We start from the raw sequence: 16,815 nt of genomic DNA, 5'->3' as shown, positions 1-16,815 counted from the left end.
AAAGTTAATGACTATAGGGCAAATTAAAAGGGGGAAATTCTTAAAAAAAACTCATATCAACTACTGGTAGTCCTCGGTTAACAGTGCCAATGGGGACTGGAATTTCTGTTGCTAAGCAACATAGTCATAAAGCACAATGTCACATGACCATGCCACTTAGCAATGGAAAGTCCAGAGCTTCTGGTTGCTGTAAGTGAATCACCGTGGGTCGTTAAGCGAGGACATCGTGTGGTCGCCATTTGTGAACTCCTGCCAGCTTCCCCATTGATTTAGTTTGTAGGATGCCAGCACAGAAGGCCGCAAATGGCAATCATGTGACTGCAGGGACACTGTGACAGCTGGAAGTTCAAGGACCAGTTGTACGTACCACTCAGAGCCATTGTAAATTCAGTCCCTGAACGGGTGGTTGCTACACGAGGACCTCCTGTACACCATACATTATTTATTGTGCAATCATGTTGAAAGTAATATTGTAAAAGAATTAAACTTGTTACTGATTTTTCATGTGTTACTGAAATATCAGATTATTTTTTAAAAATATGCCATTTATATATCGTTATTTTATTTTTATTTTTTTTACAAAATGGTTCACAACATTTGCCACTTTAATAGAAATTGTGCAACTAATTTTTCTACCACTAAATTACAGAAGTGATTTGTGCAAAACTGCGAATGACATTATACATGTAAAAAGCTTAGAGGTGGAATAGCACCATTAACAAGTTTGACTGATTACAGGAAATTTAGAGTTTGAAATATTCTGCAATCTCCAAAACACATATTGATACAATTTTTCAGACAATGTAAACATTAAAAATCATTCTTATGTCTAAATATTCGCATTTGCATCCAAGCATAATACTATTGTTTCACTGATCACAATTATGTTACCAAAGGTTTGATGTTAAAAACTTTTCAAAAACTTTGTAAATCAACTCTGGACAGAATTTCATGTATGCCTGAAGTGGAAAGAGGTTGTTATGTAAGCTACTAAATATGAGAAATAGGCATACATTAAATTTGGTGGACCATGTGTGTTAGTCTTGGCTTACAGATTTGAACTGGTTATTCATAATATGTGCCTCCTCAACCATATATTAGAAAACATAATTATTCAACACTTTCCCAATTTTTGAACTTCCAAATGCATTATGTTCTTCACAATATATATTTATTCAAGCTGCAATTATGATGTGACTTTAAACAAAGGCTGTAACACTGTAGAGATACAGGTGGTTTTTTCCCCTCACCAGAAAACAGTACTCTTTAATCAAGTCTTTGGTATAATGAATCCATGTGGAAGTGTCATATTTCTGCCAAAATTACCATCAGGGTCATCAGAAATGTGGCATTGTTGCACTTTAAAGAATTTGGAAAACCATGCAAATTACTGTTATGAACCTGAAATGATAGGACATGCTTAATGAGCCCAGTCAATTGTGGTTTATTCATTAAATCATAGTTAAAACATGACTTACTGTCATGTTTCAGTATGTAGTTGGCCTTTTGTCTCATGTTAATACAATACTAACATGAATATCAAATGACCAGATAAAGCTATTAATAAGAACACATAGCTTTCACAGATTTATAACATGAAAACAGAAGTATCATCCATTTCAGCATTAGAAGAAAACATTTAAAATATATTTTCATTTTACCTGGAAACTTGAAAGAATCTTTAGAAATATCCTACAAGAACATGATCATTTAAACATTTAAGGATAGTGTGACTCATCCTCAAATCTTCCTGTGTGTAATGAGCAGTACACATATGGATCAACAAAAGTGTACCAATGGCTGTCAAGTGACGTTTGTTGATTTTAGGCAATACAAATCACCTTCTGATCTTTGCTCAAACAGATAACCCTTCCTTCATTGACTGATTTATTTTTGTAATCAGTCTTGTGCTTCACTCATTCACTTCATTATATTCCATTCACATTGTTTCTTTATATATAAACCAACCAACTACAAAGAAGAAATTGTACATTTTAAAAAAACCAGAGCATTTGTTGTAACTGTATAGTTAGTAAATCTGTCACCAAAGTAAGAGCAGCAGTCTTCCCCAATTTTTACTGGGATCATAGTATAGGAAGTGAGTTTGTGTGACAGATTTAACTATTCCTTCCCCAAGCATCATCTTAAGGGCATGGTACCATCTCCCCACTAACCTCAATGAGTTTTTACTTGTAATGTTAACAATTAATATATGTTAGGAGTGAGGAGAGAAGGAAAGGGAGGAATCTCATTGGGGCCACAGCTAGAGAAGGAAAGCCCTAACCACCTCTTCTCCAAATAAAAATTGCAGATACCTGTCCTACATTTTGTAAGTTTGACAAAGTTTCTGATCACATTTACTATAACATCTAGTTTGGCCCTATATAAGGGCATAAGGCTTTATCTTCATTGGTATGAGACCAGTACTGCTTATAAAAGCAATATCCTGTGGTCTAATAATTAAGGCAGCATGTTCTTTCCTATCTAATGATTTGGTGGGGCAAGGGACCCTAAAGTAAATCTTTAGTTGAAAATTTAGTCCTGTTTTAGCAATTAAATTGAGGTCTTCATTTGTATATTTCTAAAAATAATACTTTAATACATTTCACTGATACAATATTGTCATATTTTTTCCTAGCATCATACAGTACATTTCTTTACAATTCTTCATGATGGAGTAGAGAAAACAGGTTTTTGTGGAATTGGTGGTCTTAAAGGAGGATTTTGTGGAATTGGTGGTCTTAAAGGAGGATTTTGTGGAATTGGTGGTCGTAAAGGAGGATTTTGTGGAATTGGTGGTCGTAAAGGAGGTCTTTGTAGAATTGGTGGTCGTAAAGGAGGTCTTTGTGAAATTGGTGGTTGTAAAGGAGGTCTTTGTGGAGATGGAACAAATTGATTTTGTACTGGTGGCCTGAAAGAGACAAAAAAGAAAAGCTGCATTGGAATTTTGGTAATGGATAGGAGAGTGAGGCTTCCAAACAGACGGCTCTGGCTGCTCCAGCACTAATTTTCTGAATATATCCATTTCAATGCCCTTATGCTGACTGTAAAATAAAATAAAAACCCTGAAGAGAAAGACTGAAGGGCAGTGAACTAGCAGCTGAGTTCAAAGCAAAAGCCAACTGCTCCTGTGCAATACTCATGGCCTGCAAATGGAGATCCCAAGTTGCAGAAGAACTAAGCACCAAAGTGCAAGGAAATTGTGATCTGATGTGACCACATGCACCCAGCAATGCACCCAGCAATGCATTGACTGAACTGGGAAGCAGGTAGGAATTTGTTCTGCTAGTTGAGCTAAGCCTTCATCTACAAGTTGCCTTAAACAATTTCTTACTTTAGTTATTGAAATAAAACCTACCTACACCATTGTGCAGGACATGAATGCAGTGCATGCATATGGCTAGAGCAAATGAATGAATGAACTGCATATATGAATTATTATTTATTCCCTGAAATTTTATCTCACCTTTTCCTTGAGGCCTCAAGGCCCTCGGATTCCTACAAGAAAAACCCTGTTGGGCTAGAAGACAGTAACTGACCTAAAATCGATCAGCGAGCTCTGTGGTTGAGTGGAGACATTCTAGGCCTCCCAGTCCTTAACCATTATATTTCAGTATACAGGAAAAGCGTGCTTGTCACTGGGGACAGTTTGAACTTAATGGATGAAAAGAAAAAGTACGCGTGGTTGCTCCATCCCTTCTGAACACCAACTTCCATTTCTACCCATTACTCTCATGTGACTGCAATAAATTGCTTCAGAGAATGTGATCCCGACCCTCAGCTAAAAAAAATTGTCCACCTCTAGTTTTCAAGATGCTCCATAACTGTACTTACAGCCACATCTATGGTTCTGCTGAATAGTTAAATCAAAAAGTACAAACCTTGGAGTTGGAAAGTGAGATATTGTAAAGATTCCTGAATCCGAAGTGGCAGGCTGAGAAAGGAAAACAAATAAATACGTAAATATGAAAGAAAGAAAGAAAGAAAGAAAGAAAGAAAGAAAGAAAGAAAGAAAGGAAGGAAGGAAGGAAGGAAGGAAGGAAGGAAGGAAGGAAGGAAGGAAGGAAGGAAGGAAGGAAGGAAGGGAAAAGAATCATATTTATGTTACAATTCAGCAAAATACTATTGTAATATAACTGATTTAAATTCTGCAAACTGAACTTCTGAATGGAAAATAATTAACTAAAAGCAAAAAATAAAAATAAACACACAGGAGATATTTTGCACTAGAAAACCTTCCCTGGTAGAAAATACTCAAAAGGAGACATTATGATTGAAAATACATTCTTACCCGCCTTCTATTCATTGCCTCTGGTGGATTTGGTTCACTCGGAGCATTATTCTGTTTTGCGGGCGGTAGTCTCCTTTGCTGTGCATTTTCAGCCCTTAGAGAGCCAATTCAAACAAGTAGTTAAAAATTACATAAACATAAATTCTCGCCTTGCAGGATCTCCAAATCAGCAGATATTATCAGACATAGCTAAAAACCAAGAAGAGAAACTTCCAGAGAAAAAGGTTTTGCTAAAAGCCATTGTGGAAGCAGAGAGAGTGCACAATGTACTGGAAGGAGCAAATTATTGATAAGAACAAAGCGCTGACTTTATGTTATTCACAATAACTGTGAAGTGGGTTTTTGCTAATCAACCAATTCCTGCTTGGGAAATGCTGCATACTCTAAATAAGGTATATCAGAAGGGGTGCAGATGATGTATGTAACCAACTTGCTTGCATGTAAATTTTGTCTTCTCCTGAAAGACAACATTCTGGGATGACAGAAATGACCAACTCAAAGCATATTTCAGCTGTTGGTTGGTTTCTGACTAACTGGAAAAAATGGGTTAAGCAGATTCCCCAACAATCTATCAGACTAAGTTTGGCTCTGGTACAATTTTAGAATATTACAATGTTTAAGTTCCTATGTTCAGTTTTGTCTTTGGGTTTCTTTTTGTTTATTGTAAAGTCAGGAATTTCCCAGCTAGTAAATGTGAAACTAGGTAACACTCTTTAGAAAAGGTTCAAGTGAACAGGTTCAGAGAAGAGCCATGAAGATGATCAGGGAACTAGAAACAAGCCCTGTGAAGAAAGATCAAAGGAACTGGAAATGTTTAGTCTTCAGATAAGCCAGCTGAAGAAAATTATGATGCACTCTTCAACTCTTGAAAGATGTAATGTAGAAGAAGGGCCTGACATTTTCTCTATCACCCCAGAGTGAACACCATGGAATAGTGGATTTAAATTACAGAAAAGCAGATTCCGATCGAATGTCAGGAAAAAAACTTCCTCACAATAACAGCAACTTAAATACAGAAAATACCAAGAAGTTGGTAAGCTCCTTTTCAATGGCTAGACAGCCATCTATTGAAAATGTTTGGACTGAGATTCCTCCATTGAGCAGGCTAGTAGTGGGACTGGATTCTGTGCCCTAAATTACTCTTCCAAATCTATGATTCTGCCTCAGGAGCACCTTATATAGTTGGTTAGCTAGTCCAGGATTGAAAAATCAAAATGGATCAGGGAAAAGCAAAGCAAAGAGCTGCTTTAGTAGGAAGCACTACCAATAACATAAAATGCTCCTTAAGAAAAAAAATTCAGCAAATATGTTTTTCTACTGAAATGATTATAGTACATATTAGAGGGAATGATAATTTGTAGAATCAGTAACAAAATCAGGATTTGAGACAGACTGACCATTCTTGGAGAACTACCCAACTGAAGCAGTGAGAAGTCCTCCTTCTCACTCATGCTGACTCTGTGGCTAATACTACTAGAGGTTACGCCCTAATTTTTTTTTGTAAGAATGGTTGACATTTTTCTTAAAAATCTGAAAAGCCAAAGCATTACATTGCAAGCTACTATGTAGGTCTTGGAGATCAACTGAGCTCTGATAAGGGGCAATCAATTGCCTGAATATCATAGATTTCAGGTTTAGGAAAATAATATCTCTTACCTATATCTCCTATCTGGACACAGTTTAATTTAAAACCTTGAACAGAACTTCCTTCTTCAGGCTTGCCAATACCAGGATAAAAATCATCAAAAGGATTATATTATTTTTCCAGATCTCCATCTGCTTTTCCATGCCTCACTCCTACCCTTCCTTAAAACCTCTTACAAATCTTGCTCCCATTGTCATCTATAGATAATCATGTAAGATAATCATGTCATTTCAAAAGGCTTTCACCCTTCTACACTATTTATTTAACAGGTTCCAGAGAATTCAGTGAAGTTTACTTCTGAATGGCCTGCACCACAATATTCGCATTTAGTTTGCCTTTTAAAGTCACTAAAACTACAAATGATATCTCCATTTCTATTTTGAATTTTTGACTTAACCTTGCTATAGATGTGTTCCATTCTCTATATTATTCATTGCATGTATTTCATACCTGTAATGTCTTCTACGTTCTCTGCAGAGACGCCTTTTAATTGCTTTCCTCTTGATAATTGAAATTGCAAGTAGAATTAATATAGGCAACACAAGTAAAAAAAATATCAGAAGGCCATCTCGAAGGGATGTATCTAAGAAAGAAAATAAGCATTATATGATTTGTTTTTAAATGTAGAATTTGGACAGTGGTGCTACAAGAAGGATGGATTCACTTCTCATCAAGTAAAATATGTAGCTTTGGATAATTTTTCTCAATAAATAAATGAACAAATACAATGTCTGACTCCTTTGCTCAGTTGGGTTCTCTTTATCTAGTTTTAGCACTTGTGTGAAGAAGAGATCACGTTTTAGGTCATATTTATGCAGAAATATTGAAAATTCAGAACAGTTCATAAACTTTTAAGCACTACTATATACTGCATATAAAACTTTTACCAAAAAAAGGAGAAGCAACACAAATAAAAAAAAATCAGAAAGCCATCTCAAAGGGATGTATCTAAGAAAGAAAATAAGCATTATATGATTATATTCCACATCTTATAATTATATGATTATATTCCACATTATATTCCACATCTTCATAAAATAAAAGACCCAAACATCTAAAATGGGCATATGCTAATCTATAGATCTAGATTTTAAAAATAATTAATTTCAATAGGAATAAAATATATCACACCAAAATAGGCAACACCACGCTGCTTCTTGTTCCTGGTCTTCATTTTTAAACTAGATTTTTTCTGGATAAATAGAAGATGTCTCCAGATGAAAGTGACCTTTGTCCAATAGGACATAAGGCTACCTTAGAAAGTGCAAAATTAACTAGTTTTCAAAAGTGAGCCATATCATGTAGAATGAAAGAAGGAATAATTCTTGATACCTATATGAGTTGGACCACTATCTATGCTGCCACCATAGCCTGATTTGTCACAAAAAGGAGGTGCCCACCCAGGATCACAGTGGCAATTGCCTTTGTTGTTACATACCTACAGAGAAAAAAAGAAACAAAATGACGAAATTAGAACTTTTGAAGAAGTTATAGAAATTAGAATAATATTAGGGTTAAAGTTTTATGTTCCTCCCCCAACAGGTGGACTGGAACCAGTTAAACTGGCATGCAAGAATCCATGAATTTCTCTTAAGAAATTTTATTGTAAAAGAACTCAGAAGCCATTACAAAAAAATTCTATTGATTGCTGTGTATCAAAAACGAGGCCTATGTAATAGTGAACTCCGTGTTCAATTTTTGCACTGTTTCTCCCACCTATGCTATGCACCCCACTATAGGCTCATCTCTTTTGGATGGGAAACAGTGGTGCGCTGGTAAATATTTAACAACCAGCTCTGCTGGCTCCATTGCTGTTGCCGCGCCACACTACCAGCTGCCAAACAGATGGCCAGCGTGCCAAGCATTGGAGCTCTGCTCTGCTCTGCTCTCAACTGGCTTGCAAAATTCCAGAAAATTTAACAATCGGCTTGAGTCAATACGAATCAGCTCCAGCTCACCACTGATATGCTGGCTTCCATCCAGCTCTTGTTTTGTTCGTGACTAGAGATGATATCAGTGTGATTTCCTATGACGATGTGGGAAGTGATTTTCCCATGGGGTTTGTTTCCTGTATGATTAGCTTTCACATTATTTCTGCACTTGGCATATTTAACCTACCTGAAAAGCAGCATTTATTTCTTTGAGAAAAAGAGCAAGATTTAAACATTTTATCTTGCCATGGGTGCCCAAAGGGAAAGAAAGGGAAGCAAATGACAAAGCATGTGTGTTAACTTTGCAATGCAGACTCCACCCCTTTTGTACTTGTATTTGGATATTGCGTGCAAGCCCATAAGGGGTGGGACTTGAGTTGTGATGTCACAGCCCATGTTTTCTCATTTGACAAAACTTCTGGTTGCTATGGATGCCTACGTTTCTTGCAATGCAACTTCCTTGAGTAAGATGCTAGCAATACATGAGACCAACATATATGTTCTTTGGATGAGGTAGTACTTAGGTTGTGATACAATGTCCCATGAATAAATGGGTAGAAATATTACAAAGTACTACTACAATACTGCTAAGACTCCACTTAGCTTTTTTAAAGAAAACAATGATATATATTCAATAGTTGAACTACTATATGCCAAGATATTTGGTTATAATTATTTTTGTCCTGTATTGAACAGTATTATTGTAATAATATTTTAACTTACCGCCCGGCCATTACACTTTTTCTTTATGTCACAGTTGTAACCAAGCAAGCTTGCATTCATACACTTATAATCAATACAGGCCTTAAAAGGAGGGAAAAAGTAAAGTAAGTTTTTAGAATGGTCTTTGAAAGCATGCCTCATCTGCAAATGTACAAAGCTGCTAAGCAGAGACTGTCAGCAGGTTCAAGAGTAACCCTAAACCGCAATTTAACATGATGCTTGTGGGACCCAGCAGGCCTCAGGCACAACCCTCCCTTTCTTTTGCACTCTTGTGCCGCCTCAGTGTGTATAAATCCAATTCACAAGACGAAAACTGAGGTAAATGTAAAATTTTATGCAGTCTCTTATGTAAAAGATTGCATAAAAGAATACCAGAGTGAGCAATAATTCAGGTTGTACAGGTTATAATATATAAATAACCTGCCTTTTCTTTTCTGTGGGTTTCTGTGCTTTTGACAGTTATACAATATTGAATTGTGGCCTCTTAAAGAACATGGTCAGAAAAAAATGGATAAACCTAAGCCTAAAATGATGATGTTGGAAATGGAAGCAAGCTGAATCTTACAGCTCTGCCATCATGCTATGCAACAATATAATTGTCTGGTTTCAGCTTAATACAAGGTATGAATCTAGCCACTCTGATTTAGAACCTATGGCTTACAGTTTAAAATTAAGCATGGACCAAGTCCCAAATGATGTAATATACTGTTGGTTCTTTTAAGCTTAATCTGTTGTTTAACTAGCAACATCCCCAAGACAACACAGTGATGACAAATGATGCCCCATGTACAATAATGTCAACATGCAAACACCACAATTATGTACTCGTGTCACATCTACAAGTAAAATTTCAATGTTTCCATGATTATGTTATTATACATGGGTCACTACTTGTGTCCCCATCTACTAGTGTAACATTATGCTATAGACACAGTTTACAAAGGACATTGGACAGCTTTGTACAACATACTAAGGCAGAAACAGGCAACCTACAATGAATACAACAGAAGTAGCCCTTCAGCCTCCAGAACCATGTGGAGAGGGCTATACATTTCAGAGGATATTTTCTTTGGTGTTGTTGGTCTTTTTTTGTGAGACATTAAAGGGTTAACATGGGTACCTTAAGCCTTACAGAGTTTCAGTGCTAATATACCGTTAAAAACTGAATGAATGGATGAATGAATGAATAAAATCTCCCCAAACTCCATTAATTGGGCTACTGTTACCTAAAGTAGTGATTTTAATGTACTTTTCCCTGAAACCCAAATATTTGAGCCTCCACTTCTTTGGAGAGGTAATAATGTTGCTGATATGCCTACTACAACTCCCAGCAGGGCAGGAAGAGGAGGTACAGCTGCTCAGCTGGAAAAGTTTGCTCAGTCCTGTGCTACAGTGTTTCTGAACCTTGATCACTGTAAGATGTGTGGGCTTCAACTCTCAGAATTCCCCAGCCAGCAAGGGAGTTGTAGTCCACACATCTTAAAGTGGCCAAGGTTCAGAAACACTGCTGTACAAAGTCTTATACTAAGCAATAACATGGTTTCTTTTATTCTGGCTTAGCATAAAGAGAATACACAGCCACTGCTGGGTGTAAATCATGATGTAACAAATTGTGGCTCAGTGCAAAGTGCAAACTCAGCCAATGACTTGTTCAATAAATAAGTTCCGATCCTGACAGACTACACATTTATAAGCTGCAGGAGACTCTTACTTTTCCTTCGGCACAAGAAGTGCCTTTATGAACCAGTGCTGGATCAGGAACATCTGATCCTAGATTAAATTCAGTAGACACACATGAAATTCCATCTTGAGTTTGGATGAAATACTGGGAAGGGAGATTCTCTTGTTTGAAAGATGTACAGTGAATCTTGCCGCATAAACTGTTGCTGCAAATGGTAATAATACTATTAGTTATTATATACAAATATAAGTAAGGAATTGTGAAGCAGTATGAGAAATATCAAATGCTATCTTCCATGTTCTAATGTTGATTAACATACATGTTTGTTTTGGCCAGGTGTTTAAGATTTTGCTCACTAGACTTGAGTTCTATAAAAACCCATGTTGAGCAAAAGGATATAGATCTATTGGTAGGAGGAAAGAACAGATTATCAACTTTAGTACATTCAGATTCCGTTGGCCAACTATGGAAGGCAAGGTACAGGTAGTCCTCACTAGCGACTGCCTTGGACAGTGACTGTTCACAGTTACAATGGTGCTGAAAAAGTAACTTTGCGACCGATGCCTGCATTTACGGCCTTCGCAGCGTCTCTGTCTTAGTCATGTGTTTGCCATTACAGTCAGTTAGTATGTGTTGTCCTGTGTAAAATTGTAAGCACAGTCACAGTCACATGATTTTTCACTTAGCAACCACTTCACTTAATGACCAAGTTGCCAGTCCCAATTTCTAAATGAGGACTACCTGTATAGCTAAAATGTCCTTTCCTATGGCTGAAGTTTCAATTTGCAATGGTTTAAAGAATAGGAGAATAAGCAATCTGTCAACTATACATTTCCACACTCTTTTACCAAAGGTTTGACTTTCTCCAGTAATGCTTATCATTCCAAATAAATGTGTTAGGTTCTTACCTAATAAGAACCATCTGTATCAGGTCCAGAACCTGATCTAATCTAGTATTCTGTATTACTCAATTCTGCATTACTAGATACACTCAGGAAACTAGCAAGCGGGACTTTGGGGCAAACCATCTTCTTCTGTTGCCATGCAACAATATCTTAACACATGATACTTCTGATTTTTGAGGTATTATATATTTATCAAGACAAGTAGTCTTTGATAGCTCTACCTTTTATGCATTTGTCTATGATTCAGAAGCACACTGGTTATACCCCCAAAATACTACCTTAAATTACTAGAACAACATTCTGAACAACTGTGTAAAATCATTTAATAAAACAAATCTAATCCCCAAAGCAAAGAAACTTTTTCTAGTGTTGGGTTGCATTACAATCCTGTAATCTAAATGTAGGTACAAGTGCTTAGAAGTGATGCTGTCCAAATGTGGCTAACTGTGAGCTATATAATATAAATGTGGCTAACTGTGAGCTTTGTTAATGAAACTGGATAAATCCTATGATTGTGTCTCTCTCTATCCCGCCACTTATAGGTGAGCTAAAACAGTGAGATGCTGGTATATATGAATCCATTAGCTGTAGACCAGGAACTTCTGTTTAATATTTAAAAAGCTGAATTATATCCTGACTCATTAAACTACAGTGGTACCTCAGGTCACAAACGCTTCTGTTCATGACCAATTTGGGTCACAAATAGCACCGTTCGCAAAATTTTGCTTCTGTTCGCGAACGCCGGATTGGGTGACAAACAGGATCCGTGACCATTTTCCCTGCTGTGACACGTGGTCGTGGCTTCCTGCAGGGAGGGGGACTCTCCCTCCAAGCAATAACCGCCTCCCCACTCGCCTTCCTGTCCTCCACGCCAGAAGTCGCGTTGAGCAAGGTTAGCATTCTCTCTCTTCATACTGTACTTTGTGTCATATTTTTGTGGTTTAAAAAAAAAATACATATGGTTCAGAACGGATTAACGTAATTACATTGAACCTTATGGGAAAATTTGATTCGGGTCGCGACCAATTCGGGTTGCGACCAGAGTCGCGGAACGAATTAAGTTCGTGAACCGAGGTACCACTGTATTTTACAGTTGCCTCTGAATTCTGTAGTTTGGATATAATGGGAAATTTTGACTTAATGAAGTCAGGCTACTGGGAGTATAGCTGGTGTGTTTCTTTAGGAGTAGAAGGAAAAGGAAAAAAGAGTGCAGAGCCATGACTCTGAATTATCTTGCTTATTATCCAAAGAAGACTATTCAGTTCAATGAGACTTAATCCCTAGCTGAGTGTGTATAGGAACACAGCCCTGATGTACCTTCAGAATATAAAATATTTTTCTGATTACTTACGCTTGGGAGCATTTTACAAAACCTGACCCCAACATTCCACAATTGCCAAATCTGTCTCCTTTGCTATTGGCTCTTTCAAAACAAACATTCGGCCCTTTCTCTGCTCCTACAAAATCAATAAAAGATCATTATCCTATGGAAAGGATAACTGACACAATCAACAGATCACTAAAACCTCTTGGCATCCCTGTAGCACATAAACCAATGAAATCCCCCCCAAACGTCTTAAGCAAACCCAAAGACCCCCTAAACAAGAATAGGAATCATTGATAACATACAATATAAAGACTGTAACAGGCATTATCTAGGATAGACAGGAAGAAGATTGGCAGAATGCATCCAGGGACATCAGTTGGCAGTCAGAAGATATGATGAAAATTCTTTATCCTCTCAACAGAGACAAACTCAACCTGAGTTTCAAATAGGAAACTGTTGTCATTTTAGATCAAGCCAAATTAAAAAATGCCAGGGAATTCCTGGAAGCTTGGCATTCTGAGAAACCAGCCATCAGCACACATAGAGTTAAACCTCATTTGCACACCATTTAAAGGACATAAACAAAAGTTAAGGAAGGAAACAAACATCCTGCCTCACAATCAACACCCAAGTAAGCAGGAAACAGCACCAGATAAATAATCAGGGAAGAACAATACACTAATCAAGGAACTATCAAGAAAGTAACCACACCCCAACCAAGACTGGCAGGGCAAGCTTCTATATATAAACAACCAGCAAACCTCACCCTCCCACACACTGATGATATTACCTAGCCTGGTGACAAAACATCTGCAGGAAAGCAACCAAGTTTGTAGAATACCAAGAACCCAACAGTTCAACCCTGAATTACATACATTCTCTACTATTGGAATAAAAAATCATTTGCAAATAATAATGATCCACATTCCAATACATAAACACTTTCTATATAACCCCTTTTGCCTGTTTATTATCAGTTCCATAAATCACAAATGATTTAAATCATACCTTTTCCAAAGAGGGATTCACATTGAGAATCGTAACTCTGACATATTCCACTGTAGCAGTAGTCTTTCATATCATTACACGGGTAGCCATCCATCACATACACATCTTCCGGACAGTCATAGTAGGTTCCATTGCAATATTCAGGGAGATCACAGACATTTGATTTTGGTCGACATTCCATTCCTGCTACCTTGAACTTGAAAACAGAGTTTTATTGATTTATAATTGTAACACATTTAAAGCATTCATATACATTTAATGATACGGGAGAAGGAGGAGAAAGAGATTTGTGAAAAGGAAAGAGAGGTTGGGATAGTTTCTGGGCCAAACTACTGGAATGGTATGCCAATGATTGCATTGTTAATTATACAGAAAAACAAAACAAGATCCAAAGCAAACCCACAAGAAGTAGTGCTGTTTCAGTCGTACTCTATTATATTACAGAAAACAACATTCATTGCTTCTATGAGCACGGCCAGACAGCTGCACTGAAATGCAATCTCATTTGCTTTTCAGTGCAGTCCAGTCCTTGAGACAGCATAATTATGCTGTCCTCACTGCTAATCTCTACTCTGGAGTCCTTGGGGTTCTCCGAGCTTGGTGGTTTTCTTGCAAATGTTTCATTACCCAGCTAGGTAGCATCTTCAGTGCTCTTCATGTTCAAGAACCTCAAGGACTCCAGAGTTCAACCTTGAGCTATACATATTCTCTTTTACTGATCTCTGTTCTGACTCAGCACCAAAGTCAGCAAGTGCAACTGTCCTTATTTGAATATGGGACAGGAACTGGTGGGTTTCTTCAGCTTAGTTTTCCCTCTCACCAAGCATCATTACCAGCAGAAAAAAAAGTTCATCCATCATTCTAAAACATGGTGGGGCACGGCTGGTGCGTATAGGTGGCTACTTGGAACAGCAGATTTATCTCCCTTTCAGATTGCCTGACTGGCAGATTGCAGATGCTACATCTCTTTAAAAAGCAGGGATGCCTGGGCTGTGCTGGAGGTTCAGGCAAGGCTTGAAGCAAACAAGCCACATGAAAAGTGGAAGACTGGAAAGCCTTTAAGAAATAAATGTGTCAAAGCCAGAATGGGAGTAGGAACAGGAGTAGGAAGACAGGAGGGAGTACAGGAAGAAATCATATCATTACACTGCTACCAGAAGCATACTGTCTATTCAAGAGACTCAGTCTGAAGGAGGATCCTCTACTGCAGTCCCCTTGCATCAGCTCTTAGTGATGTAACAGCCAATTAAACAACCAGTATAGTTAAAGCATCCGTCTACAGCTGGCAAGATCCAGCTCAAGCCTCTGCTTAGCCACGTAACTGCCTACATCGCTTTGGATGAACCTGTGGCCTAATTTATCCCATGGGACTGCTGTAAAGGATTGTTATGAAGAAGGATAGATGTCTCCTTGAGCTTTTGGGGGAAAAGCAGGATATAAAAACGATAAATAAATATATTCAGACCACAGAATTACAACTGGGGCAGGGGACCTGGGAGGGAAAGTCACAGCCCAATGAGCATGGAAGTAGTTTTTTTTTTTTAATATACACATATCTAGCTGTTGGATTTTTCAGGCATGATAATCCCTTTTCTCCATTCTCTCTCTCCCTCCCTCCTTCTTTCCTTCTTTCTCCTGCTGAAAATGTAAATCATTTACTGGAGAACTAGAATATATGCATGTATGGATGTATGGATGTATTTATTTATTTATTTATTAACTATTTTAATGAACTTTTCATTAAAATATGTGACATGCACACACATACAGTTCTATCTGTCTCCTCTGGAATCTTTAATTTTTTTACATACTTTTACCACCGACTATTATCAGAGCTTCAAGTGGATCTTAGTGATACATACAGTATAAGGAACTTGAATGAACAACAAACACCAAAGTTTGGTGCTTGTTTCATCTGTTTTATTTAAAAAGTAATCCCATATGTGATATTCCACAGAATAGAAGACCCACTCTTTTCTACATGCGTCAAAGGAGTGGGGCTTTGATTGTGTGATCTCTGATGCCATCCTGAGTTCTTCTGATCCCTCCAAATGCCTGTGCATGTAACAGTAAAAAGACACAACTGTATATATACATATATACATTCACGAATGATAATGAATTCAAAACAAAAATAATACTTTAAGAAGAATATATTAACTCTGCAATTCTATGTACATTTAAATGTTGGAGTAAACCCACTGAACATAATGGGGCTTCATATGAATTAAGCAAGCACAGGATCATGCTGCACATCTACACAAAGGATAATATATTTTACCTGACACTTTTCACAGCACAATCCTTCAGCACATGCTGACCCAAAGGTTAGCTTGCAAGTCGTAGCATCACAACAAGGATTGGTACATTCCTGTTAAGAAAATGACTTTAGCTGGATATTCCATGATCAACTGTCAAAGAAAACTTGCATTAGACTCAATAAGACCAATATTCTTATCACTAGGATGTTACTGAGAGAGTTTAAAAAACATTTCCACAGCACTTTACTTTTTATTTTAACCATTTTTTTGTTAAAAAGCACCTATTTATAACTATACAGGTAGTCCTCAACTTACAAACACAGTTGGGACCGGAACTTCCAATGCTAAGCAATGCAGTCATTAAGTGAGTCACACCCGATTTTACAACCTTTTTGCTGCAATCATTAAACAAATCACCATAGTCATTAAGCAAATCTGACTTCCCCAATTTATTTTGCTTGTTGGAAGCCCCATGGCGATCACATGATCCTGGGACACTGCAACCATCATAAATATATGCCAATAGCCAAGCTCCCGAATTTTGATCACATGTCTGCAGGGGTGCTGTGATGGTCATAAGTGTGAGGACCAGTTGTAAGTCACTTTTTTCAGTGCTGTCATAACTTTGAACAGTCATTAAATGAATCATCGTTAGTCGAGCACTAACTGGATAGTGAAATCAATGTTTTATAAACACCTGAAAAAAGCACTTGATGGTGAGGATTACTAGAGATTTTACTTCATGTCACACTTGGAATTCCATTAAGGAAAGATGCGGTAGAGAAAAGAAAACTGCATGGACACATGGCACAAGTCAATGGCATTCTCCATGTTCATCAACATGAGTGAGGCTAAACAAGATAGAAGTTCTTTGTCCATCTACTCCTCTTTTCAAGAACTGCATTGATGCTGCATTAGGCCAGTACCAAGATAGCACTGAGCAACAAATTATAGCAATGAGTACTCATATTCAATTCTGAAAAACTGTGAAGGGACACAATGCAACATCTATCTGTATTTCCTTAAAGAAACTGTGTATTTTC

The 16,815-nt window shown here is 37.4% G+C and overlaps 1 protein-coding gene across 1 annotated transcript in view; it reads right to left on the bottom strand.

Moving 5' to 3' along the window:
* Window positions 1-16,815, bottom strand: part of LOC103067970 (disintegrin and metalloproteinase domain-containing protein 9-like) — a 31,348-nt gene continuing 14,533 nt past the window's right edge. The window contains exons 13-22 of the mRNA XM_015888314.3: window positions 15,793-15,882; window positions 13,512-13,707; window positions 12,528-12,633; window positions 10,302-10,476; window positions 8,591-8,671; window positions 7,269-7,374; window positions 6,387-6,519; window positions 4,292-4,385; window positions 3,882-3,934; window positions 1-2,911 (exon numbers count right to left, since the gene is read on the bottom strand). Of these exons, the coding sequence (XP_015743800.1) occupies window positions 2,668-2,911; window positions 3,882-3,934; window positions 4,292-4,385; window positions 6,387-6,519; window positions 7,269-7,374; window positions 8,591-8,671; window positions 10,302-10,476; window positions 12,528-12,633; window positions 13,512-13,707; window positions 15,793-15,882 (1,278 nt within the window). The 3' untranslated portion in view covers window positions 1-2,667. The remainder of the gene's footprint in view (window positions 2,912-3,881; window positions 3,935-4,291; window positions 4,386-6,386; window positions 6,520-7,268; window positions 7,375-8,590; window positions 8,672-10,301; window positions 10,477-12,527; window positions 12,634-13,511; window positions 13,708-15,792; window positions 15,883-16,815) is intronic.

This window comes from Python bivittatus, unplaced genomic scaffold, assembly GCF_059951505.1.
Source record: "Python bivittatus isolate LINGU-HERP-01145 unplaced genomic scaffold, Pbiv_v1 ctg000980_np1212, whole genome shotgun sequence".
Lineage (NCBI taxonomy): Eukaryota > Metazoa > Chordata > Lepidosauria > Squamata > Pythonidae > Python > Python bivittatus.
This window is presented reverse-complemented; position numbering and strand designations above follow the sequence as displayed.